General features: G+C 44.6%; 3 protein-coding genes across 3 annotated transcripts; all 3 read left to right on the forward strand.

Moving 5' to 3' along the window:
• Positions 1 to 437: 437 nt before the first annotated feature.
• On the forward strand, positions 438 to 25,903 carry LOC134748785 (poly(A) RNA polymerase gld-2 homolog A-like). Its single transcript, XM_063683565.1, has 10 exons — positions 438 to 826; positions 896 to 1,153; positions 4,703 to 4,879; positions 6,623 to 6,741; positions 7,072 to 7,249; positions 7,572 to 7,703; positions 12,526 to 12,654; positions 14,406 to 14,535; positions 16,537 to 16,652; positions 25,710 to 25,903. The coding sequence occupies exons 2-10, from the start codon at positions 910 to 912 to the stop codon at positions 25,877 to 25,879; spliced, it is 1,395 nt and encodes a 464-aa protein (XP_063539635.1). The 5' UTR covers positions 438 to 826; positions 896 to 909; the 3' UTR covers positions 25,880 to 25,903.
• Positions 8,175 to 9,299, forward strand: LOC134748878 (uncharacterized). The gene has a single exon (XM_063683711.1). It carries the CDS (start codon positions 8,523 to 8,525, stop codon positions 9,273 to 9,275), a length of 753 nt encoding a protein of 250 aa, XP_063539781.1. The 5' UTR covers positions 8,175 to 8,522; the 3' UTR covers positions 9,276 to 9,299.
• LOC134749092 (uncharacterized) lies at positions 25,879 to 26,409 on the forward strand. Its single transcript, XM_063683995.1, has one exon. It carries the CDS (start codon positions 25,879 to 25,881, stop codon positions 26,407 to 26,409), a length of 531 nt encoding a protein of 176 aa, XP_063540065.1.
• Positions 26,410 to 27,684: the final 1,275 nt, after the last annotated feature.

The raw sequence follows: 27,684 nt of genomic DNA on the forward strand, positions 1-27,684 counted from the left end.
TCATCTCACATTCACAATGTCATTGCACTGTCAGATTGACAACAGACAACAGCATGCATGAACGTCATAGAAATTCCACGAGTTTACCAATCAATGACATTAATGACATATCGGCTATACTATACTAAGCTGTGATTGGACTAAAATCAGAGAAGTTTTGTTTTGCATTTATTTATGCCAAATAAAAAAATTCGTATAGATTTTTTCCTTGATCTAAATAAATGTAGATAAAAAAAAAAAAAAATGTATGATTAATTGATTTAGCTAATTACGATTATAAATTAAGATTAATTTGTGATCGTAATTAATTACATCTTTAACTTTAAAGCATGTTTTTGTAATGAAACTGGACTTCGTACTTAATTGAGCTTCATACCAACTGGCCTAAAATGGAACATGCGAATTTGAAGTTTAAAAAAAAGAAATCACGTGTATTCTTTATTGACTTCCGCCAGATGTCGCTGTTGTTGCTTCCTAAAGTCATGGCGGATTTTTTCTCAAATTTACAGATTTTAGCCTGATTCGTGGGTAGATTTTATTACCTATCTTAACCGGAGTCGAAATAATAATAGCTCGTCCTATTAGTAAGTGAAGCATAACGATACGGGCGTCTAAACTGATTCTGACATTGGCCAACATTCGCCATCGACTCGGTGAAGACGTCTGACGGATCTTCTCGAATTTCGGTGGTTCAGTAAATAGATAGAATTATTCAATTTCAGCGTCGCACCGTACGTTAATTAATTTATAACGGCTATTATGACGCAATAGACGTACCTACGAAGAGTTCGGACGCCATCACATTATTTTTACGCTCGAAATACAGGTTGGTATGTGGAAAACTGCATATTAATTCGCCGGTGGAATTTGTAGTAACCTTTTGTGTGTTGTGCAGAAAACAGAGCAGTGATGAGTGAAGGCGCGCCTATGCTGTACCATGGAGGGGGTGGGTTCGGAGGGCCGCGCCAGGGCTTCGCGTCAGGAGGGCCTCTGGAGCGAGCGTGCCACTTCCCCGCGCTGGAGCTGCCGCCGGGACCGGCCACACCGCATCACCCTGAGCGCCCTGCTAAGGACAACACTGCCTTCGGTTACGAGTCAGATGACTCCAGTTTGTCCAGCAATGCATCAGGATCAAATAAAAGTGGTGAGAAAGGTATTGTCTTTGTTTAATTAATTGATTATTTTTGTAGGTGTATCTTGCATGTCAATGTCACATTGTATTCTATCTCTGTTCTGAATGTCATTTAAATATTTATCAAATAATATATTCAAGCAGCTTTGTGATTTAAAATCTATTATTGAATTAGGTAAATATTACACTAACATCTCAAACAGATATTTAAAAACTTGAATCTTGTGAGACACTTAAGACACATATCTGTATATAAAATTTTATGAATATTTAATCATTATTTCTATGTGTATTATTAATGATACAAAAGTCATTTTAATAATATACAAGGATAGCTAATTAGACCACAAATGTTAGTTTTCTGTTAAATTTGAAATTTTAAACTACCTACTTTTTAAAGATATGAGCCTGTTGCTAAGGAGATTATTTTATAATACTTTGTTTATTTCGCCATTGAACTTTTAGATCACCAGTCAACTTTTAAATTACATATGGTTTTAATAGTAAGAATGCATAGGTACATATCCCTATAAGCTTCATACTTGATGTAGCACTTGGCATGAAAACTTAGCTATACATTTGTATAGCTGCAAACGAAATCTTGGTTCTGCAGTAAAAATCTACATAGCAGTAATTCTATACTTTGTACTAATGCAACAAATTCAACTCAACAATTTCATATCAAGTATAATGTGCATGCACTAAAAAGGCATAATTATTATGTCCTCCTTTTATTATGAAAATTAAGGGGTAAGGGCCCGTTTACACATTGATTTAGTGTTTAGAGAGTTCATACATTTGCTACTTGTGTTTAATAGCAAAAAGTATGATCTCACACCAGGCTGTCCCTTATTTTGCGATTTTTTAAATTAGCAATGCATACCCACTAAATATAATACTACCCCAAAACACCCTGAAAAAATTTTCAGGACATGCCGGAAACAGACAGAATTTCGCCAGACAGACATTTTTCATTGGTTTTGTGTTTTTATAGAGAATCTTTTTGTTAAATAATGTTTATATGGCAGTATTATATAAGGTGGATATGAGAAGAGAAATCAAAAAGGATTTTTTATTTATTTTTGATTTTGTTCTCATATCAACCTTTTAGGTATAATACTTTTTCATACATTGTATGGGATCATCCCATGAAAGTTGGCACAGGTTACAGTTACAGGGATAACCTGAAATTTATTTTCAGTGTTTTAGGATAAAAGAAACCGATTTAGGGGGTAAGCGTTATTTATTTCTGAAATTTGCAAAATCAAATCAATAAACAAGCCATGTCATAAAGGGGCCCACTGACTATCAGTCCGCCAGACGATATCGGCCCGTCAGTTGTTCGGAACTGTCAAATTTTTTTTCTAACTGACAGGCCGATATCGTCCGGCGGACTGATAGTCAGTGGGCCCCTTTAGATTGGTACAGTTTTTAACATCATAGATACATTGCAAATAGGGTTTTCTTTTATATTTTGGTAAATTCCAGAAATAATCTGGGTGTCAAATGTTGCTAAGCTGGTATAACCACAGGGCAGACACGCTTTTCATCAAAAATCATTTGCGTTTTTATGTGTGAACGGTACGTCTGTACACGCGGCATGCGTCATTGTCTGAGTAAGTTGCTTGAAAACAGTACTGAGCGGTCGGCAAAAGGTCGTCAATCTGCTGTCGCGGGGCGAGGTAATTCGAATCGGGGCGCGGCGGTGCGTGGCCGTTCTGTATGATAATACTATTACTTATTCTGTGGTATAACCTGATAGTTGCCAAATAGTATGTAGATAACACTCAAATATCTGGCTATCTAATTTTTGTGGCCTTCACACTACACTCAGATAAATATTACAGATTGTGACATCACAAAACAATCTTTTACACTTCACTTCACATACAAATATTTTTATTTATTGAATTAGTTTTAGAAACAATATGATTATTGATTATATTCAGTCACATCACTTATAACCGAATTGTCTATTCATTAGCAAAGACGACAAGATTAGTTATCAAAGAAATCCTTTAAATGTTCATGTTTTTATTAAAAAACCGGCAAAGTGCGAGTCGGACTCGCGCACCGAGGGTTCCGTACTTTTTAGTATTTGTTGTTATAGTGGCAACAGAAATACATCATCTGTGAAAATTTCAACTGTCTAGCTATCACGGTTCATGAGATACAGCCTGGTGACAGACAGACAGCCGGACAGCGGAGTCTTAGTAATAGGGTCCCGTTCTTACCCTTTGGGTACGGAACCCTAAAAAAGCAATTACAAATGTTTCTTATAGGTAGTTAACATAAAAGCAAGATTCTTATTAGAAAGTGACTCTTTTTAAACCTTGTTAATGATATTTATAAATAACAACACGTAACAATGTACGTAATATGTAAAAGTGTATGCATAATGTAACATTAGCAATAAGGTTTTCTCAATAAATTATTCTTATTCTCTAATATTATGGACATGGATAAATGTATTTTTTACTGCATTAAAAGCCACCTGCTGATAATCGATCGACATTCGTAAAAAAATCTCAAATATCTTAAATAAAAATAAAACAAAACTCTTTAAAACTATGTAGGTAGCACTTCCACGCCCACAATTCTTTTAGTAATTTTAGCAGCATTTAGATCAGTAATCTGCGATCTAAATTATTTGATTTAGCGATTGACATGTTGTCTATGGGGCCTGGATAGTAATGTAAACAGACCTTCTAAAAATCCATTACTTTGTTATCATTGTATTAGCACAAGTTTTGTTGCTAACCGAAATGCTCCTAGATTTTTATCATTTTAATAAACAAATTAAAATTAGCTTGCCCTTATCTCATTTTGTTAGAGTTGTAGCACCATGCATTACAGTTATGTAAACTTTAATACTAATACCCATAATTATTACTTTTATTAGGCATAGCAACCAATAATGCTTACTACAATGTTTTGGGATTAAGCCAGCCAATATCAGTTAATACTGAACTCTTAGCCTTCAATTGAAGAAATCAGACAGGTCTAGTAAGACTAATAGTTATTTTAAGATAAATATGATCGTCATTGGTTGAATGATTTCTAGTGATATTGTTCATCTACATACAAGAAAATTAAGTCATACCATGTCAGATTTCAGATGCCAATTTACTTTCTAATCTTATTTCAACAAACTATTGGGAAAGCTGTTTATAAGCTCCTTTAGAATGCAACGCCTTATGTGATGGCAATCAAACCTTAAAGCCAATTAAATTGGCAAATGACCTGTTGCGATTCTGCTACAACCTCTAGATCAAGAGCAATGAAAATAAGCTTTTTTTGAAAATCGAATTATAAATGACTTATTTTCATAGATCTTCTTGTGGTGGGCAAACTTTCTTCATGGGGGCCAGAAAGTTTAAGAAATTTAAGTGGAGGGCCAGAATTACAGCTAAAATGTATTTTGATTTGCGATTATCGTGGGCCAATGCTATATACCTACACCTACTAATTATTCCGTGGGACCGGCGGCGGGCCGGATAAAATTCTTTCGCGGGCCGTACTTTGCCCACCACTGAATGTAGACTTTTAACTTGAATAATGTGTCCCTAGGAGAAAGCGCATCCAGTGCCTCAGAGCCCAACACGTCGCCGCAAGGTTACGCGGTGCGTGAGTGGCGCGGGCGCGTCCGCCGCGAGCCGCACCGCCCGCGCCGCATCGCACCCGAGCGCTACCTCAACGCCTCCTACCCCTTCCAGGTCAAGTTCACGCCCGACGACTTGCTTAATGGTAAGACCAAACACCCCACCGTCGGTTGCCACCTTCAACTTTATTTTCAGGTAGCAGTAGGTATTAGTAGATTCCGAGACTCCTATCTTAACCTATATTACAAATTTGCCCGTGGTACTAGGAATATCTGAAAGCTTCTGTCTCCCAACTATCAAGAAGTGTAAGAGACGAACATAGCACATTGATGTAAAACTTCAATCTCATATCGTTTCAAAACATAACCTCAACGCGTCCCAACTCTTTGTGCTCAATTTAGATATGTAAGTAGGTATGCGTTAAAAGGTTAACTGTAGGCCTTATCGCCTAAGGAGACAGATACAATTCTTCTAAACGCTTCTTCAAAGACCTAGGCCACTTCAAGTACAAGGATAATTTGTTTAGTTCTAGCAAGGTATAAGTACGAAAAAAATAACTACATCGAATGTTGTTGTAGTAGTTCTAATATCAAATGAACTTTTCAGTTTGAGCTGGTGGAGGGAATAAGTTCGCCTGATATTAACCACTAAAAACAAATAAAAATATACTCATTGTTCATGAAAACTACCTACAAAACCTCAATAAGGGGCCGGATAAAATGTAGATTCTGAACATTTTTTCACGCATTTGAATGATTAATGTTAAACTGTAAAGCAAATATTGTTACTACAGCAAAACATTTGACTGCCCGTAAAATACATCTTAAATCAATGTAAAAAAAAGTTTACTAGTGGTTGGCTGTTTCAGACGTCGTATGCGAAGTGAAATCTGGACCAAATTCAATGTCGTATTAAATAATAACAACATTGTTGTTTTGTACACTGTAAATGTAATAAATAATGTAAATATTTAACAATGTTACATGCAAGATAAAGTTTACTCAAATGCTAGATTTTTATCGGCAGTTATGGTACTTTAAACCCATCGGTGGCGAACAAATGTTGGATTTTTTTGTTTTAAGTTACAAATTTATCTTTGTTAGGAAATTTTTTTTAGGAAGCTTCATATCTCAATTTTTTTTTACTTTCGGTCCAACTGGAATAATAATCTTATTTTTAAAATCGGTATCATCGATATAAAATTATGGAATCGTAATACATATACTTCACTTTTCACTATGTTGTTCTTTTAATGTATGTCTATTGTCTGTGTGTTTACGAATAAAAACTATTCTATTCTATTCTATATATGCATACTCCTATTTAGTTCTAACCTACGGTGCACGGACTTGGTCTTTGACTAAAGCTCAGAAGTCCAAACTCGGGGTATGCCAACGAGCCATGGAGCGTAGCATTAAGTGTCAAATTGGTGGGTCGAGTCCGGAACACCACGCTGCGCTCCAAAACCCAAATCGTCGATGTAGCTCGGAAGGCGGCCAAGCTAAAATGGGACTGGGCTGGTTACGTCTGCCGAATGCCTAATGAGTTGTGGGGCAAAATCGCCACAGAGTGGGAGCCCGAAAACTCAAATCGGGGACTTGGCAGACCCCGCCGGCGATGGCGGGATTGAACTAGACTCCTTTTTGAAGGAGTGGCCAGACACAGCATTGGAAAGAGATCTGTGGATAAATTGGGGGAGGCCTTTGCCCAGCAGTGGGACACGTAAGGGTTTAAAATAATTAAACCTAACTAGACAGATGCGACTTAAACCAATGTTCTTGATCGGGATATTGTTTTCTGAAAGTTGATTTTATCAAGTGTTCTTAGCTGTTTTAATACTTTATATTACCGGCAAATTTCTAAGGGACTACATAAACTTTTGTTTCAGGATCCAAATGGGACAACCTGTCACAGGAGATCTGGGACAAGTTTGTCAAGTCACAGCAGACAGAGGAGACATTCCGCAAGAAGATGAACCTCTGGAGATACCTCTACGTCACAATAAAGGTAGTCTTATTATATTGATGCGTTTGTAGTGAACAATGATGAAAGTTTATATAACTTCCTGTCCAGCTGTGAAATAGGTACGTAACTGTATTCTTGCCCATTACCTAAGCCGATTAAGCAAGTGCTTAGGGCACCACGTCTAGGAGGGCACCAACATCTCAGGTATTGATCAAATCTAAAGGCCTAGAAATGCTAAGCGCATTAAAATTTCATCATCACTATCATCAGGCCAGGTCTGTTAGTCAGGGGATGAGGGACACCGGCAATCCAGGTTTCTTAGTGTAAGTCATTTTATAACCCCTCACTTATTGAAATTTATCATTGTTACAGTCAATATTTCCGCGCTACGGGCTGTACGTAGTAGGCTCCACGATGTCGGGTTTCGCGTTAGACTCGTCGGACATGGACCTGTGCCTGTACGTGCGCGCACTGGGCGACACCGAGCCGCGGGCGCACGCGCTCCTCCACCTCAACTACATACTCGCCTACATCAAGAGCTTCGATCGCGGTCAGTGTTGCTGCAGCCTTAACACCGACAGCCACCGAGCTCATACTTTGTTTCAACTTGATAAAATTATCTAAAAACGGTTCATTCGTCATATGCTCAGATGTCAAGAATAGAGAGCAAAATAAATAGCAACATTTCTAAGAGCAAGGTGTGCCATAGGGCAGTATTCTTGGACCATTACTCTTCCTGTTTACAGAGTTATATGTATAGTTGTGGGATCAATAAATCCACATTCAATAGTTGAAGCAAAATGATAAATTATAGCATTAACAAATTATATTCCTAAACAAAAAAATTAAAATCGGATTGCATTTAACCGCAGATGCCGAGCTGATCCAGGCAAAGGTCCCGATCCTAAAGTTCCGCGACGCGCGAGCCGGACTACAAGTGGATCTGAACTGCAATAATGTCGTCGGTATCAGGAACACCAGTCTGCTCTACTGCTACTCCCGTCGTAAGTACTTTGTTCACCTTAAACACTCATGTTTAGGCTTTTTACAAGCTATTATTTTAGGACTGTATATACAGTGTATGTATGTAAAGTTAAATTTGACCCACTTCCTGACTTCCAATGAAGCTGAAAATTTGCATACATATGTAAGTCAGGTTACAATGCAATATTATGGTACCATCGAGCTGATCTGATGATGGAGACAGGAGGTGGCCATAGGAACTCTGTGATAAAACAACGCAACCTAATTTGTTTGTTGTTTTTTGTGTGTTTGAGGTTTTTAGAATTGTCTTGATGAGTATTAGTTGCCTGTGGAAAAAAAAGTACAGTCAGCGATAAAAGCTTGTACCAATAATGAAATATTTGGCACAAACTTATTTAATAATGTTCTCAACCAGAAATTGGCTTAAAAAGTGCCTAACGGAAACTATATAAGGGACTATAAGAGTTAATTCCGGTTGCAGCTGTCAAAGAAACACCGTTGTAAATTCTGTCCGCGAATAAATTAGTGAAAAGTAGTTTTTTCTCGACAAATTACGCCACACGTAGCAAAAATCAGTGCTAAACATCGATCGCCACATATTGTGTAATGAAATACAGACTGTTCTGCCGAAAAAGTGATCAAAAAGTGCTTTAAACGTGACGAAAATATACGTAGCTACTTATACACTTGTAGTTGTGCAAGATTTAACGCACTTCCGACAGTGACATATGACATTGACACTCCAGTGTTGCTAGACTAGAGAAACAAAAAAGCGCAGAAAAAGATATTGCCACAGGAAAAATAAACTACTATTTAATAAAAACTGGTTAATTGCGGAAATGGGAAATATGGACGCACAGATGGAAACGCTTTTTCTAAAACTGAGGGAAGAGATGAAAATCCAAACAAAAACATTATCAGAAACTTTATCTACTACTATGGATAAAAAATTGAAGCCTCTTCGAGAAGAGAACGAAAAACTCAAGGAAGAAGTAGGAACATTAAAGACGAAAGTCCATATATTAGAGAAGGAGAATAGGAAAAATAACCTCATACTTCATAAAGTTAGTGAAGTCGAGACATCCAACAACGATCTATTACAACTGGTTGTAGAAACATTGAATAAACTAAGTGAAAACGCAAGTATGGAAAAATGGGATATCTGGGAAATCAGTAAAGCACAAAGACTTGGGAAGAAAGGAGACAGACCAAGACCAATACTAGTGACAGTAACATTAACATGGAGGAAAATCGAAGTTCTTAAGAACAACAAGCAGTTCCATGACAACATCTATGCTACTGAAGACTTTCCAAAGGAGATTCTTATGAGGAGAAAGGAGCTGAAAGAAAAAATGAAACAAGAACTAGAGAATGGAAAGAAAGCGTACATCCGATATGACAAACTTATTGTAAAGGATGTTCCGAGTGGAAACGAAACTCCTAAAGAAAAAAGGAAGCGATCTCCCACCCAATCTCCAAATAATGCTCAAGGGAGCTCAGAGAATCCAACCGAAGCACTTGAGAAAAAACAACCAAGCAAAAAAAATAAAGTAGATGCTTATGCTCTTATGCGTTCGAACACAAAGCAATAACAATTAACAGGCATCCGGGAGAAAGAACCAAAACTAAAACACAAACACAACAACTTAACATTCCCCAACCCGGCTGGTCCCCGTGGGGATTATGACCACCACCCCCTAGAAGAAATAGAACTAAATGTAAAGAACTCGACGAAACCCAAATCGAAAAGAGAATATATCAACATAGCAACACTTAACACGAGAACCCTAAGAACGGACGAATCACTGGTAGAATTAGATTATTCCTTAAACCTAATAAATTGGGATATAATTGGGCTAAGTGAAGTAAGAAGAATAGGTGAGCAAATACAGGAATATGAAAATTACATCTTCTACCATATAGGCATTATACCAGGAATGTATGGAGTGGGCTTCCTTGTGAAAAAATGTTACAGAGAATATATTCAAGATTTTGTCGGAGTGTCAGACAGAATCGCACAACTTAATATACACATACCTGGTATGGATCCACTATCAATTATACAAATATATGCTCCTACAGAAGTTGACACAGAAGAAGCAAAAAATTCATTTTATGACCAACTGGAATTAACACTAGAAAAAACTTACAAAACAATATTCCTAATGGGAGATTTCAACAGCCAAATAGGAGAAAGAAGAGTAAGTGATGGGAACGTGCTTGGGCTCTTTGGCACAGGAAAGAGAAACAACAATGGACAACGACTAGTAGACCTAGCTCAAGCAAATAATCTTAAAATAATGAATAGCTTCTTCAAAAAATCTAAAAATAAAAAATGGACGTGGATATCTCCTAATGGAGAAGTTAGAAATGAAATAGATTTCATACTTACAAACAAACCTCAACACGTTGCCGACGTTGATACAATCAACCAACTAAATTTTAATACCAACCACCGCATGGTAAGAAGTAAAATCTATAAAGAGCAACCTAAAAACAATCGAAAACATATTAAGAAGAACAAGAGACCAAACCTAATTCCTATGCCACTGCCAGAGGAACTACTCACCACATTAAAAGAAAACCTCTCTTCAAAAATAAACAACTCAATGGATACCCAGCAAAAATATAATTTAGTAGAGGAAGAGCTCAAAAACATATCGGAAAAAATTATTTGCTCGAAAACACAAAAGGATAAAATAGGAAAGGAAGCAAGAAAACTAATTGAAGACAGAAAATTACTCTTAGAAAACAAGAAAGGAAATAGGAAACATATACAGGAAATTAGCAAACAAATATCTGGAAAAATTCGAAATCATAGGAAAGAACTAAGAAGGAGAATAATCCAACATCATGTAGAAAAAACCGGAGGAATCAAAAAAGCCCTGAAAGAGCTGAGAGAAACCACTCCGTCGATACCTAATATTAAAAGCCAGGCAACAGGGAAAAGAATAACAAATAGAAGTCACATTACTGAACGAGCAACACAATTTTATAAAGACCTATACAATGACACAGAAAGCAACGATGAGCGACAAGGCTTCTCAAAAGAAGAAGGAATAATCCCGGTTATATTAGTAAGTGAAGTAGAAAAAGCAATCCTGTCCCAGAAAAATTGCAAAGCCCCAGGCGAAGATAATATACTGAATGAAATCATTAAAGGAAGTTTAGAGGCCATCGCTAAAATCATAACGAGCATATTTAATGAATTTCTAGAAAAGGAGATAATACCTAAACAGTGGTCAACATCAACAATTGTACTGCTTCACAAAAAAGGTGACAAAGATGATATAAATAATTACAGACCAATATGTTTAACGTCTAATCTGTATAAAGTATTCTCGAAGATTATCCTTAACAGAATCGGCAACACACTAGAAGAGAACCAACCGAAAGAGCAGGCGGGATTTCGAAGCGACTACTCTACCATTGACCATATTCATACCATTAGGCAAACTATAGAGAAAAGCAATGAATATGGCAAGACATACTATTTGGCGTACATAGATTATAATAAAGCCTTCGATTCCCTAAAACATAAGCACATTTGGGAAGCCCTGAGATGTCAAGGTGTTTCACCAAAATACATAAGGATAATTAAAGAAATTTATAAGAACTCCACAGCTAAGATAAAAACAGAAATGGTAGGAAAGGAATTCAACATAAAGAAAGGCGTCAGACAAGGAGACCCACTTTCGCCCAAGTTGTTCTCGGCTGTGTTGGAGCACATATTTAGGAAGTTGGACTGGGATGCTTATGGTTTAAACATAAATGGTGAAAAACTAAACCACTTGAGATTTGCAGATGACTTGATTCTATTGAGTGAAACACCAGAAATCCTACAAGTTATGGTTCAGCAGTTAGCAGAGGCAAGTGAACAAGTGGGCCTCACAATGAACTCTGGAAAGACCAAATTAATGACTAATGGATTACAAAAACCTATACAACTTAACAACAACACAATAGAATATGTAGATCAATACACATACTTAGGACAAATAATTTCACCAGAAGATCAAATCCAAAAGGAAATAGATACAAGAATAAGTAACTCGTGGAAAAGGTACTGGTCGCTTAAAGAAGTAATGAAGAACCCAAAATTCACTATGGAAGATAAAAAAAAGGTTTTTAATACGTGTATATTGCCATGCCTTACGTACGGGTGCCAAACGTGGGCCCTAACGGAAAAACAAAGGAAAGCTCTGAAAGTGTGCCAAAATAGAATGGAGAGAAGTATGCTGAACATCAAACTGAAAGACAAAGTTAAACTAACACATATCAGAAAATTAACAGGAGTAGTTGATGTCACATATACAGTAAAGAAATTAAAATGGAAATGGATTGGGCACACGATTCGTAGCCGGAAAGACAAATGGTCCAAAAATATCACTGTCTGGTACCCCCGTGATGGGAAAAGGAGAAAAGGAAGACAAAAGAAAAGATGGGAGGACGAAATTAGAGGAATAGCTGGACCATTATGGAGAAGGAAAGCCATGAACAGGGAGTTATGGCAAATTCTAGGGGAGGCCTTTGCCAAAGGGCAGACTGACAATGAAAACGTCCCGGATGTCAGAAACACAAATTAGAATAAGTGAAATATATATATAAAGATGTTTTTTTATTGTTAAAAATAAGTCAGTAATAAAGGCTTTATTTATTTATTTATTTATTTAAGAGTTAATTTAGGAAACTAAACTTGTACACTCCAACAAATCGGTGCAGCAGAGCGGGCAGACGCAGATTCAGCTCGCATTTTTTCGATATAAGAACATTGTTTCAAAATTGAGTTAGGCTATGGGTTCCTTAGCCTTTGAACTTGTATAATAATTAATTATTTTGCAGTGGACTGGCGTGTACGGCCATTGGTGGCGGTGACCAAACTGTGGGCACAGGCACACGACATCAACGACGCGAGGCATTGTACGCTCTCGTCATATTCGCTCACGCTCATGGTCATACACTTCCTGCAGTGTAAGTATATATTTAAAAAAAAACTTAGTTTTTATAGAGAATCCTCAATACTTCTTGCATATAATTTGGGTATATTGTGTTCCTGCAGCGCTGGTGGCCTAGCGGTAAGAGCGTGCGACTTGCAACCCGGAGATCGCGGCTTAAAACCACGGCTCGTACCAATGAGTTTTTCGGAACTTATGTACGAAATATCATTTGATATTTACCAGTCGCTTTTCGGTAAAGGAAAACATTGTGAGGAACCCGGACTAATCCCAACAAGGCCTAGTTTCCCCTCTGGGTTGGAAGGTCACATGGCAGTCGCTTACGTAAAAACTAGTGCCTAAGCCAATTCTTGGGATTAGTTGCCAAGCGGACGCCAGGCTCCCATGAGCCGTGGCAAAAATGCCGGGACAACGCGAGGAAGGTGATGATGATGTGTTCCTGCAATCTCATTTTTGTTAAGGTCAATTTTCAAAGTTACATCGTCTACTTTTTAGGCTTCCGTACCCAAAGGGTAAAAACGGGACCCTATTCCTAAGACTCCTCTGTCCGTCTGTCTGCCACCAGGTTGGGTCTCATGAACCGTGATAGCTAGACAGTTGACATTTTTACAGATGATGTATTTCTGTTGCCGCTATAACAACAAATACTAAAAAGTACGGAACCCTCGATGGGCGAGTCCGACTCGCACTTGTCCGGTTTTTCCTATTTGTTGCAGACGGACGATTTACCGGCGTTAGAAAATGATACTGAATTTGTTACATGCCGCAATAGGCCAGATGACAAATTTTCATTAATGGTTTCAATCGATCTGGTTTATTTTTATTAGGATCAAATATCTATATGGGACCCATTGCATCAAAGAAATACATAAGTCAGAAATGATAGTCAAAGTCCGACAGTCGTATTTCACTCGCGAAACGCTCCTAACTAAACGATAAGGGAACATGACGTCAAGGTCACTGAGAGCCCATTTTGAATGTATAGACAAAACGACAAAAAAGCAATTTTCTCGGTGAAATATTACGTTTATATATATAGTTGTAGTACAATCTTTTTTTGGATAAAATGTAAGGAATCGAATGGTACCATTATTTTTTTCCTTTTAGAAGTTACAAAATTACTTAAATTTTGAAACTTGTCCTGTATTTTTGTATTAATTCCATATATTATATCTACATTATTGATAAACTGGTCATTTCCTATCTATGTTACTAGATTTTGTTATAAAGTTCAGCATGTGTCATCATCCCTATTCAACATGATTTGTTGATGCGATACGTCGTCGGAAGTACAGAGGCGGTCTTAGCTCTTGCAGGGGCCTCGCGCAACATGCCGAGCAGTGTTTTTTAGGATTCCGTACCCAAAGGGTAAAACGGGACCCTATTACTAAGACTCCGCTGTCCGTCCGTATGTCACCAGGCTCATGAACCGTGATCATCATCATCATCATATCAGCCAGAGGACGTCCACTGCTGGACATAGGCCTCCCCCAAAGAGTGCCACAATGACCGATCTTGCGCCACCCGGGACTCCGCTGCACCGCGATAGATAGTTGTAATTTTCATCGATGATGTATTTCTGTTGCCGCTATAACAACAAATACTAAAAACAACAAATAATAAATATTTAAGTGGGGCTCCCATACAACAAACATGATTTTTTTGCCGTTTTTTGCGTAATGGTACTTCGAATCCTTCGTGCGCGAGTCCGACTCGCACTTGGCCGGTTGTGTTTTCAACTCACTCGTAAACTCGTATGTATTGCAGGCGGCACATCGCCGCCAGTGCTGCCGTGCGTGTGCGTGCGCGGCCCGTGGGAGGTGCGCGCCGCAAGACACAACCGCGCCTCGCTCGCCGAACTCTTCCTGCAGCTGCTGCGGTATTACGCTACCTTCCCGTGAGTACTTCTATATGTATTGCAGGCGGCACACCGCCGCTAGTGCTGCCGTGCGTGTGCGTGCGCGGCCCGTGGGAGGTGCGCGCCGCAAGACACAACCGCGCCTCGCTCGCCGAACTCTTCCTGCAGCTGCTGCGGTATTACGCTACCTTCCCGTGAGTACTTCTATATGTATTGCAGGCGGCACACCGCCGCTAGTGCTGCCGTGCGTGTGCGTGCGCGGCCCGTGGGAGGTGCGCGCCGCAAGACACAACCGCGCCTCGCTCGCCGAACTCTTCCTGCAGCTGCTGCGGTATTACGCTACCTTCCCGTGAGTACTTCTATATGTATTGCAGGCGGCACACCGCCGCTAGTGCTGCCGTGCGTGTGCGTGCGCGGCCCGTGGGAGGTGCGCGCCGCAAGACACAACCGCGCCTCGCTCGCCGAACTCTTCCTGCAGCTGCTGCGGTATTACGCTACCTTCCCGTGAGTACTTCTATATGTATTGCAGGCGGCACACCGCCGCTAGTGCTGCCGTGCGTGTGCGTGCGCGGCCCGTGGGAGGTGCGCGCCGCAAGACACAACCGCGCCTCGCTCGCCGAACTCTTCCTGCAGCTGCTGCGGTATTACGCTACCTTCCCGTGAGTACTTCTATATGTATTGCAGGCGGCACACCGCCGCTAGTGCTGCCGTGCGTGTGCGTGCGCGGCCCGTGGGAGGTGCGCGCCGCAAGACACAACCGCGCCTCGCTCGCCGAACTCTTCCTGCAGCTGCTGCGGTATTACGCTACCTTCCCGTGAGTACTTCTATATGTATTGCAGGCGGCACACCGCCGCTAGTGCTGCCGTGCGTGTGCGTGCGCGGCCCGTGGGAGGTGCGCGCCGCAAGACACAACCGCGCCTCGCTCGCCGAACTCTTCCTGCAGCTGCTGCGGTATTACGCTACCTTCCCGTGAGTACTTCTATATGTATTGCAGGCGGCACACCGCCGCTAGTGCTGCCGTGCGTGTGCGTGCGCGGCCCGTGGGAGGTGCGCGCCGCAAGACACAACCGCGCCTCGCTCGCCGAACTCTTCCTGCAGCTGCTGCGGTATTACGCTACCTTCCCGTGAGTACTTCTATATGTATTGCAGGCGGCACACCGCCGCTAGTGCTGCCGTGCGTGTGCGTGCGCGGCCCGTGGGAGGTGCGCGCCGCAAGACACAACCGCGCCTCGCTCGCCGAACTCTTCCTGCAGCTGCTGCGGTATTACGCTACCTTCCCGTGAGTACTTCTATATGTATTGCAGGCGGCACACCGCCGCTAGTGCTGCCGTGCGTGTGCGTGCGCGGCCCGTGGGAGGTGCGCGCCGCAAGACACAACCGCGCCTCGCTCGCCGAACTCTTCCTGCAGCTGCTGCGGTATTACGCTACCTTCCCGTGAGTACTTCTATATGTATTGCAGGCGGCACACCGCCGCTAGTGCTGCCGTGCGTGTGCGTGCGCGGTCCGTGGGAGGTGCGCGCCGCAAGACACAACCGCGCCTCGCTCGCCGAACTCTTCCTGCAGCTGCTGCGGTATTACGCTACCTTCCCGTGAGTGAGCTACTTCTCGTAGCGTATACACTTACCTATAGCTCCTTGGATGAATGAACGGAAGATTGTTGGTCACTTCTGGATAATATTAGCTTTGGACCGGGACGAGTTTACTAAATAAAGGCGTCAGCACTAGCAACCATTACAACTCTTGAGTACGAATCTTGCAGCAAAAAATATGAGCACCGTTTTAAACTTTACCTTTTGTAAATTTTTAACAAGCAGAAACATCTGCGAATAATATATTATGCTAAGAATAAATTTTAAAGTGGAAAAACTACTGCCTTGGGTGACACTTGAACTCACGGCCTCCGGATCGATACTCCAGATTCGCCAACTGAGCGAACTTTATTTTATTATTTAATTGCCGTTAAAAACTGTTAAATTTATGATTCGATTGCGTTAAAAAGATTGATACTTATGCGGGTGTATAACATTGGACATGTTGTAGGTACGACAAGATGGCGGTGTCGGTGCGCGCGGGGCGCTGCGTGCCGGTGTCGGCGTGCCGCGTCGCGCGCAGTCACAAGAACGATCCGCACCAGTGGAAGCTGCTCTGTGTGGAAGGTTTGTTCTCCCTAGACATGTTGTAGTACAAGGTGGCGGTGTTGGTGCGCACGTGCCGGTGTCGGCGTGCCGCGTCGCGCGCAGTCACAAGAACGATCCGCACCAGTGGAAGCTGCTCTGTGTGGAAGGTTTGTTCTCCCTAGACATGTTGTAGTACAAGGTGGTGGTGTTGGTGCGCACGTGCCGGTGTCGGCGTGCCGCGTCGCGCGCAGTCACAAGAACGATCCGCACCAGTGGAAGCTGCTCTGTGTGGAAGGTTTGTTCTCTCTAGACATGTTGTAGTACAAGGTGGCGGTGTTGGTGCGCACGTGCCGGTGTCGGCGTGCCGCGTCGCGCGCAGTCACAAGAACGAGCCGCACCAGTGGAAGCTGCTCTGTGTGGAAAGTTTGTTCTCTCTAGACATGTTGTAGTACAAGGTGGCGGTGTTGGTGCGCACGTGCCGGTGTCGGCGTGCCGCGTCGCGCGCAGTCACAAGAACGATCCGCACCAGTGGAAGCTGCTCTGTGTGGAAGGTTTGTTCTCTCTAGACATGTTGTAGTACAAGGTGGCGGTGTTGGTGCGCACGTGCCGGTGTCGGCGTGCCGCGTCGCGCGCAGTCACAAGAACGAGCCGCACCGGTGGAAGCTGCTCTGTGTGGAAAGTTTGTTCTCTCTAGACATGTTGTAGTACAAGGTGGCGGTGTTGGTGCGCACGTGCCGGTGTCGGCGTGCCGCGTCGCGCGCAGTCACAAGAACGATCCGCACCAGTGGAAGCTGCTCTGTGTGGAAGGTTTGTTCTCCCTAGACATGTTGTAGTACAAGGTGGCGGTGTTGGTGCGCACGTGCCGGTGTCGGCGTGCCGCGTCGCGCGCAGTCACAAGAACGATCCGCACCAGTGGAAGCTGCTCTGTGTGGAAGGTTTGTTCTCTCTAGACATGTTGTAGTACAAGGTGGCGGTGTTGGTGCGCACGTGCCGGTGTCGGCGTGCCGCGTCGCGCGCAGTCACAAGAACGATCCGCACCAGTGGAAGCTGCTCTGTGTGGAAGGTTTGTTCTCTCTAGACATGTTGTAGTACAAGGTGGCGGTGTTGGTGCGCACGTGCCGGTGTCGGCGTGCCGCGTCGCGCGCAGTCACAAGAACGAGCCGCACCAGTGGAAGCTGCTCTGTGTGGAAGGTTTGTTCTCCCTAGACATGTTGTAGTACAAGGTGGCGGTGTTGGTGCGCACGTGCCGGTGTCGGCGTGCCGCGTCGCGCGCAGTCACAAGAACGATCCGCACCAGTGGAAGCTGCTCTGTGTGGAAGGTTTGTTCTCTCTAGACATGTTGTAGTACAAGGTGGCGGTGTTGGTGCGCACGTGCCGGTGTCGGCGTGCCGCGTCGCGCGCAGTCACAAGAACGATCCGCACCAGTGGAAGCTGCTCTGTGTGGAAGGTTTGTTCTCTCTAGACATGTTGTAGTACAAGGTGGCGGTGTTGGTGCGCACGTGCCGGTGTCGGCGTGCCGCGTCGCGCGCAGTCACAAGAACGAGCCGCACCAGTGGAAGCTGCTCTGTGTGGAAGGTTTGTTCTCCCTAGACATGTTGTAGTACAAGGTGGCGGTGTTGGTGCGCACGTGTCGGTGTCGGCGTGCCGCGTCGCGGGCAGTCACAAGAACGAGCCGCACCAGTGGAAGCTGAAAAAATGAAAAAATGAAAAATGAAAAAAGTTTATTGTGCAAATTTGAGTATACAATAAATCACGGCCCTGTGTCCTGAGCTAGGAAACCCTGTTGTCTGCGCGTATAGACATACGTAGATAGCTCTGCTGGCCAGGATTTGCGCTGATGTGGATGGCAGGTTGTTGAAATGATTAATTCTGGATTTTTACTTTATTAACTTTATCTATAAAAAATAAGCAAACTAAAACAGGAGTAGGCTGGTAAGTTGTTCGGTGAGAAATCAAATTGTGTTGTCATCCTCTGTCTTCATTGGTGCGCGCAGGGATGACGAGCCGCTACACTATTGGCTGCCGATCACGACATGTCTGATGCACGCCTCTCATTGGCTGCTGGGGCATGACGCGATGACATGTGTGTGACGTCATGGTACTCGTGGTAGGGGCGCATCGCAGCCGGGGATAAGCGCGCGGGTCGCTAGGCGCGGGTCGGGCTGAAGGTCACGGGCCGCCGCCGGTTTCTATGCACTTTAGGTATTGCCGTAACATAAGCTCCCGGCCTTGGAAGAGTGCACTTCCAATGTGAAGATGAGACGGTGAAGTTAGTCGTCATCATGCGTAGGTAGCGGGCAGATTTTCGAAAAAGCTCGGCGTACAGTGCCGCGGGATGTGCGGATATCGGCTACTCGGGAGACGCCGTCTTTGCCCGGGTAAGTCTTGGTGATTCGCCCTAAGCTCCATTTGAGGGGCGGAGCATGGTCCTCCTTGATTAGGACGAGGGTATCCACCTTTAGGTCGTCCAAATTTTGCGTCCACTTTGTCCTGACCTGCAGCTCGGATATGAACTCCTTCGACCACCTGGCCCAGAAATGTTGTCGCATTTGTTCCACTCGCTGGTATCGTGACAGACGGTGCACGGGAGCGTCGTTGAGGTCAGCGCACGCAGGGGCTGTCAGCGGACGTCCAGCAAGGAAATGAGCAGGGGTTAAAGGGGCGTAGTCTTGCGGGTCTGAGGACAAAGGACTCAAAGGCCTGGAATTCAGAATGGCTTCGCATTCCGTCAAAATAGTGCTAAAATGCTCGTAAGTTAGCTTGACATCGCCTATCACACGTCGCAAGTGATGCTTGCAACTCTTAACACCAGCCTCAACCAGACCGGCAAAATGACTAGCATAAGGAGGCGTCATAATAAATTCAATTTTTTGTGAGATTGCGTACTCTTTTATTTCGCTCGAACATGATTTTAAAAACTTTGAAAAATCATTCATAAGACCTACAAAGTTCTGTCCGTTGTCCGAAAATATTTTTGAAGGTTTACCACGACGCGAAATGAACCTTTTCAACGCCAGTAGGTAAGCATCTGAAGAGAGATCGGTAACCAACTCTAAGTGAACTGCGCGCGTAGCAAAGCATATAAATATACATAAATACGCCTTGACAGTTGTGGCTCCCCGACCCTTGCGGTTTAAAATGTAGAATGGACCTCCATAGTCCACACCGCAATTGACAAACGCGAACCCTGGTTCTAATCGCTCAGAAGGTAAATTACCCATAATAGGAGTTAACGTTTTACCCTTTAAACGAACGCAAACAACGCAGCTGTGAACCACTTTCCTAGCGAGATTCCTACCGCTTACGGGCCACCAGGCCTCGCGAAGCGAGAATAATATATGCTGCGGTCCCGCGTGCAATAATCTTTTATGTTCAAATCGGAACAACAAAATAGTAAAATGATGCTTACTAGAAAGTAATATCGGGTGTTTTTTATCGTAATCAAACCTAGAAGAATTGGTAAGCCGTCCTCCGACTCTAATTAGGTTATTATTGTCAATGAACAAATTTAATTTGGCTAAGAAACCCTTTGCGATACATTTGTTCTTTGTCAATGCGTTGTGAACATCCGATAATGACTCCAATTGCGATAAGCGCGAGAGTAATATCTCAGATTCCCTCAGTTCATCTACAGTGAGCGCGCCGGTTCGACGTGCATCCTTATTGCGCGAGTTATGAATGAAGCGAATTACGTACGCGGCTGCGCGCTGCATTCGGTTGAACTGAGAAAACCTGTCGAATGTAAATAGTTTATTATTGTTATTGTCGTTGCATACCAGACTAGTCATCGGATTCGTTTTACGTTCGGGTATCTGGGACTCGTCTGGCAACAATGACGGATCTACAGTCTGAGCATTATAATTAATGTCATGAAGGAAGTCAGGGCCGCTCCACCAGAGACTGGGTGAGCGAAGTGCGTCCAACTGTACTCCCCTAGAAACCAAATCGGCCGGGTTGCACTTGCCGCTAACATGATGCCACGAATGTTCTTTCGTTAGTTCGTGGATTTCTGCATTCCTATTTTGAACGAAAGGTTTTAGTAAATTAGGCTGCATTCGGAGCCAACTTAGTGCGATAGTTGAATCGGTATGAAATATTACTCGGTTGAATTTCGCGCGGAACGATTCTTTTATTTTATTATATAATTTAGCGCCCAATAAGCACGCGGACAGCTCCAGTCGAGGCGTACTCAAAGGAGGCGAAATTGGGGCCACTTTACTTTTCGAGCATAGCAACCGGACGATAACAGCTGATTTATTATCAATCGTTCGCAAATAGGCGCAAGTGCCATAAGCTAATTGGCTTGCGTCTGAAAATATATGCAAATCTATACATATAGGGTCATTGCACATAACATGACGTGGTATGCGAATGTTAGGTAAAATAGCCAGGTTGCTTACGAAGCGGTGCCAGGCTTGCGTGACGTCATCGGGCACAGCTGCGTCCCAATCTACCTTTAATAAAAACAACCGTTGTAATAAACATTTGGCGATAATTATCATTGGACTTAATAATCCGAGCGGATCGAAAACCTGTGATGCCGTGGATAATATTATGCGTTTCGTGACAGGTTTAGGATTTGGCTCGTGTCGCGAGTGATAGAACAATTCGTCACTTTTGTTGTACCACCCGAGACCTAAAGTTTTACTATGCGCGTGCTCGCCTAATGATAATTCCTTTGACGTGTCGTCATTATAACGTTGATCATTACAATCGAAGTTAAATACCCATTTTCGTAATGGGAAGCAACCAGAACTTAAAACTTTCGCGGTTTCGTCACAAATTCGTAGCAATTCGGGAATCGTAGACGATCCAGAAATAAAATCGTCTACGTAAAAATCGTCTCTAATAGTTCTAGCTACTTCGGGATCTGTACATTCTAGCGCCAATTGTTTTAGACACCTGCAACTGAGGAAGGCAGCGGCCGCCGTACCGTACGTAACGGTACTCAGCTGATATATGTCAAGGTCGTCGCTTGGATTATCGCGCCATAAAATTAGTTGTAAGTCGCGTTGAGATTCGTCAATTAGGACTTGTCTATAATGTTTTTCGATGTCAGCGCATGCAACAAACCTATTTTCACGGAATCTTAACAATATAGCAATCAAATCGCCTTGTATAGGCGCGCCTACGCGTTGTATGTCGTTCAGCGATTTGCCACTGGTCGTGGGGGCGCTAGCATCGTATACGACTCTTAGACGTGTTTTTTGTGCATGTGCACGATAAATTCCATGGTGGGCCAGAAAGTAATTAGGGGTCCCGTAGGTATATACTCGTTTCATATGACCTAATGCGAGATATTCTTTTATAAAGTCGCTGTACATGCCTTTATATACCGGATCGCGATTGAGGCGCTTTTCCAACGACATAAAGCGTCTTTTCGCTTGCGCGAATGAGTCACCGAGAGACTCGGGAGATTCTTTGAGAGGAAGTTGCACGCAAAACCTACCATCCTCGAGACGGGTGGTCGTTTTGACAAAATGGTCTTCGCATGCAATTTCCTCTTCGCTGCGCGAATCGTGCGATTTGTTATTTACCTGCACCTCTATTTCCCAAAACCTACGTAATTGATTATCTAATGAGGTCGCGTCAAGAGATTGGAATTGTGTTTTTTGTTACACTTTCTGCACGGGCCATATCGGCATTCACTGGGCGCATGCCCTGTTCGTAAACAATTCTCACACAAACATTTATCGCGAACTAACTTTAATTTATTTTGCAAACTTAAATCAATGAATGCTTGACACGAGTACAAAGGATGTTTACCGTTGCACATAATACATAATTTTTTGTTAGGTGTTTGTTTGGAGTGAGATTTGTCCACGGACTTTTCGGTGACAACATTACAGTGAACCTTTGGAGCCGTGTGCGCGTTATGAGTGTATGATTTTTTAGCATCATGCTGCGGATAAGTGCTATGTGAGTTGGACCGGCTGTGCGTAACCAATAATGTTTCCAACATATCAGCGCGGTCGCGAATGAATTTTAGCAAATCATCTACCTTAAGCGCGGTTTTGTTTTCGTTCGACACTGGTAATAAAGTGCTTTTGTATTGCTCCCACTCACGTTCGGTGGTGGGATCTAATTTAGAGACGACTAAATAAATAATTAGTGTGTCCCAACTTTCTGTGGGCTCACCGAGCAATTTTAAAGCGCGTAAATTCTTTAAAACTGTATCTAATAACTTTCTTAACAGTGCCGGCGATTCTTTGTTAAGCGATTGTATAGAAAACAAGGCCTTTACGTGATTGTGAACTAGCAATCTACTATTGTCATACCGGTTCAGTAGTAATTCCCAAGCAATGGCGTAATTATCTGCCGAAAACTCAAGCGAATCGATAACAAGAAGCGCATTACCCTTGAGCGATGATTTTAAATAATGGAACTTTTGAATGCTGGTTATTTTTTGCGAGTTGTGCACTAAAGACGCGAATGTGTCTCGGAATTGCAACCAGTGTTCATAAGATCCGTCAAAGGTAGGTAAAGAAATGACGGGGAGCCGAACTGTTTGCGCCAAATTATTAGAAGCTTGCACTATAGGTTCATTAGCTTTCTCCGAGCATTTCACCATACATTGCGTTTGAGCTAAAATCGCGTAATATTCGCTTTCAAACACCTCTCTGGTTTCAAAAAGTGAGTCCATTTCGCTATCGAGAATTAAACTTTCTAACTGATTATGAATTTCACTAAAATCATCGAAAATACCCTGAGCTCCCTGCATGCGTAAATTGAGCTCTGTGCGTTGGGTATCGGACAAAGTTAAACCCTCAAATGTTTTTACAAACTTTTTGAAATTAGTCAGCCTACATTTTACGGAACCTCGTCTACGGTTTAAATGTTTTATCGTTTCCGAGTCCGCTTCTTGATTAGGACCTAACGCGGCGTGAAACACAAAATCATATTTGCCAGTCATTTTGCGAATCGAATAAAGGCAGACGCTAAGTACTCACAGTTGCAATCACCACCACGGTCGAGCACAGCAAGGCAGCTAGCAGTGAAGCTGACGCGGGCTGCTTGCAGACTTTTGCGAAGGTCGACTCGACGACGTGCGATAGGGTCACAACGAAAGCACAAGCACTGGAATTGAGAAAAGCACGGTATGACGCAAGCGTAATAGGGAAAGGTAGGATAGGTAAGCTGGCTCGTCTCACCGAAGATCTTCACCGATGCCGATGACTCTGGTCGTTTCAGCACTGCCGATGCGTTCTCACACCCAATCCGTGGATCCAAGGCTGGTTGATATCCGGTATCGATGGATCAAAATTATGTCTGCGCGTATAGACATACGTAGATAGCTCTGCTGGCCAGGATTTGCGCTGATGTGGATGGCAGGTTGTTGAAATGATTAATTCTGGATTTTTACTTAATTAACTTTATCTATAAAAAATAAGCAAACTAAAACAGGAGGAGTAGGCTGGTAAGTTGTTCGGTGAGAAATCAAATTGTGTTGTCATCCTCTGTCTTCATTGGTGCGCGCAGGGATGACGAGCCGCTACACTATTGGCTGCCGATCACGACATGTCTGATGCACGCCTCTCATTGGCTGCTGGGGCATGACGCGATGATATGTGTGTGACGTCATGGTACTCGTGGTAGGGGCGCATCGCAGCCGAGGATAAGCGCGCGGGTCGCTAGGCGCGGGTCGGGCTGAAGGTCACGGGCCGCCGCCGGTTTCTATGCACTTTAGGTATTGCCGTAACACCTGTGTTACAGGACCCAGTTTCGTTATACTAGTTTCTTAATCTAGGTATATATTGGTACAAATTGTACAGAGAGTTACTTTGAAACTTACAGATAGCTGTGCATACTTTAACAAGCTGCTCTGTGTGGAAGGTTTGTTCTCCCTAGACATGTTGTAGTACAAGGTGGCGGTGTTGGTGCGCACGTGCCGGTGTCGGCGTGCCGCGTCGCGCGCAGTCACAAGAACGAGCCGCACTAGTGGAAGCTGCTCTGTGTGGAAGGTTTGTTCCCTCATTAACCGCGAATTATAACGCGAAAATGAATTGTTTGACAAATGTAACTTTTAAGGTGTGTCTAGATTGCCCAAATGCACCAAACGTGCATCGCTCGCACGGTGTTCGTGCGTATGTCAGCTTTAACCCCTTGAACCCACGTCTGTGCGGCGCGTCATCGAGAACCTTATCGGGGTGAACCTTATAAGGTTGATATTGGGCTGTAGGGGTGCGCGTCAGTTGACGTCTTTGGTGGGCAAACGGATAATAGCTCGCCTTATTAGCGCCACTAGTGCAAGGTTCACTTAATGGCGCAATTAGCTACTTGACAGTTTTTTGTAAATACATAATGCAAAGATAGATATAACTCCGTAATAGATGGATACAGTCTAAGGAAAAAACGTGCGTCGAAAATCACGAAAATTTGATTCTCGATCAGATGGCGTCACTAGTTTTGGCCTACTCTCGTATAGAGGGCGTTGACTGTTTCGTTTGTTATTTATAATTTTAACGCATACCAGTGAAAGAACATGGGTCAAAATGATATAAAAATAATTTACCCATATTTAAATACATTTTACCGTATTTTTATAAATCTTCATTTTTAGTTTTAAAGTATGTCGATAGATGGCAGTGAATTTACAGTGGTTACAAAATTTACTATGACAGTACCGCTCTATCTTATTACATCTTCATTGATAATGTCAATCGATCTCGATTTTCCTGAGGATCAAATGTCTATATAGGACTTAGGGGGTTATTGTAATGTGACGTCACATTACTGTAGTCTGTCCTAAATGTATAGAAGATCAAGAAAATTGCTATTTTGACTATGAAATATTGCGTTTATGTATAGTAAATGTAAGGAATCCAATGGTACCATTTTCTTTTTTTCATTTTGATAGGTAGTTAAAAAAAAACTTAATTTTTGAGACTTTGGAGACTTGTATTTTTTTAAATTCCGCTTTTTTATATAGGATGGCTAATTTTCTATCCATTTAGCTAAATTTTGTTATAATATTCAACATGTGTCGAGTACCCAATTAAAATTTTAACCGCACGCAAGATTGCGAACCGTGCGCGGACGACGCAAACTTTATATCCAGGTAACGGGACATTTTAAGACGTATAACTGTTATTCCAGAGCCCTTCGACTTGACGAACACAGCGCGCTCGGTGTACGACCCGGATACGTTCGCGCGGATCGTGGAGACGTTCCGCAGCAGCGCCGCGCGCCTCGCCGCCTCGCCGCGCCTCGCCGCAGCCTGGCCGCAGCACCCGCACCCGCACCACCAGTACCAGCCCGAGCGATGATGCCCGCCCGACCACCACCACCCAGAGTGTGTGAGTATAGTGAGTACATCTACCTCGCCGCGCCTCGCCGCCGCCTGGCCGCAGCACCCGCACCCGCACCACCAGTACCAGCCCGAGCGATGATGCCCGCCCGACCACCACCACCCAGAGTGTGTGAGTATAGTGAGTACATCTACCTCGCCGCGCCTCGCCGCCGCCTGGCCGCAGCACCCGCACCCGCACCACCAGTACCAGCCCGAGCGATGATGCCCGCCCGACCACCACCACCCAGAGTGTGTGAGTATAGTGAGTACATCTACCTCGCCGCGCCTCGCCGCCGCCTGGCCGCAGCACCCGCACCCGCACCACCAGTACCAGCCCGAGCGATGATGCCCGCCCGACCACCACCACCCAGAGTGTGTGAGTATAGTGAGTACATCTACCTCGCCGCGCCTCGCCGCCGCCTGGCCGCAGCACCCGCACCCGCACCACCAGTACCAGCCCGAGCGATGATGCCCGCCCGACCACCACCACCCAGAGTGTGTGAGTAGTGAGTACATCTACCTCGCCGCGCCTCGCCGCCGCCTGGCCGCAGCACCCGCACCCGCACCACCAGTACCAGCCCGAGCGATGATGCCCGCCCGACCACCACCACCCAGAGTGTGTGAGTAGTGAGTACATCTACCTCGCCGCGCCTCGCCGCCGCCTGGCCGCAGCACCCGCACCCGCACCACCAGTACCAGCCCGAGCGATGATGCCCGCCCGACCACCACCACCCAGAGTGTGTGAGTATAGTGAGTACATCTACCTCGCCGCGCCTCGCCGCCGCCTGGCCGCAGCACCCGCACCCGCACCACCAGTACCAGCCCGAGCGATGATGCCCGCCCGACCACCACCACCCAGAGTGTGTGAGTAGTGAGTACATCTACCTCGCCGCGCCTCGCCGCCGCCTGGCCGCAGCACCCGCACCCGCACCACCAGTACCAGCCCGAGCGATGATGCCCGCCCGACCACCACCACCCAGAGTGTGTGAGTAGTGAGTACATCTACCTCGCCGCGCCTCGCCGCCGCCTGGCCGCAGCACCCGCACCCGCACCACCAGTACCAGCCCGAGCGATGATGCCCGCCCGACCACCACCACCCAGAGTGTGTGAGTAGTGAGTACATCTACCTCGCCGCGCCTCGCCGCCGCCTGGCCGCAGCACCCGCACCCGCACCACCAGTACCAGCCCGAGCGATGATGCCCGCCCGACCACCACCACCCAGAGTGTGTGAGTATAGTGAGTACATCTACCTCGCCGCGCCTCGCCGCCGCCTGGCCGCAGCACCCGCACCCGCACCACCAGTACCAGCCCGAGCGATGATGCCCGCCCGACCACCACCACCCAGAGTGTGTGAGTAGTGAGTACATCTACCTCGCCGCGCCTCGCCGCCGCCTGGCCGCAGCACCCGCACCCGCACCACCAGTACCAGCCCGAGCGATGATGCCCGCCCGACCACCACCACCCAGAGTGTGTGAGTATAGTGAGTACATCTACCTCGCCGCGCCTCGCCGCCGCCTGGCCGCAGCACCCGCACCCGCACCACCAGTACCAGCCCGAGCGATGATGCCCGCCCGACCACCACCACCCAGAGTGTGTGAGTAGTGAGTACATCTACCTCGCCGCGCCTCGCCGCCGCCTGGCCGCAGCACCCGCACCCGCACCACCAGTACCAGCCCGAGCGATGATGCCCGCCCGACCACCACCACCCAGAGTGTGTGAGTAGTGAGTACATCTACCTCGCCGCGCCTCGCCGCCGCCTGGCCGCAGCACCCGCACCCGCAC

The sequence above is a fragment of the Cydia strobilella genome, chromosome 17 (assembly GCF_947568885.1).
Source record: "Cydia strobilella chromosome 17, ilCydStro3.1, whole genome shotgun sequence".
Classification (NCBI taxonomy): domain Eukaryota; kingdom Metazoa; phylum Arthropoda; class Insecta; order Lepidoptera; family Tortricidae; genus Cydia; species Cydia strobilella.

Bases quoted from the DNA above. Each gene is read 5' to 3' on its own strand.
- LOC134749092 (XM_063683995.1), top strand. From the start codon at position 25,879: ATGCCCGCCCGACCACCACCACCCAGAGTGTGTGAGTATAGTGAGTAC.
- LOC134748785 (XM_063683565.1), top strand. From the start codon at position 910: ATGAGTGAAGGCGCGCCTATGCTGTACCATGGAGGGGGTGGGTTCGGA. The intron at 6,742-7,071 runs GTAGTCTTATTA...TCATTGTTACAG, and splicing joins ACCTCTACGTCACAATAAAG to TCAATATTTCCGCGCTACGG. The intron at 12,655-14,405 runs GTAAGTATATAT...TATGTATTGCAG, and splicing joins GGTCATACACTTCCTGCAGT to GCGGCACATCGCCGCCAGTG.
- LOC134748878 (XM_063683711.1), top strand. From the start codon at position 8,523: ATGGGAAATATGGACGCACAGATGGAAACGCTTTTTCTAAAACTGAGG.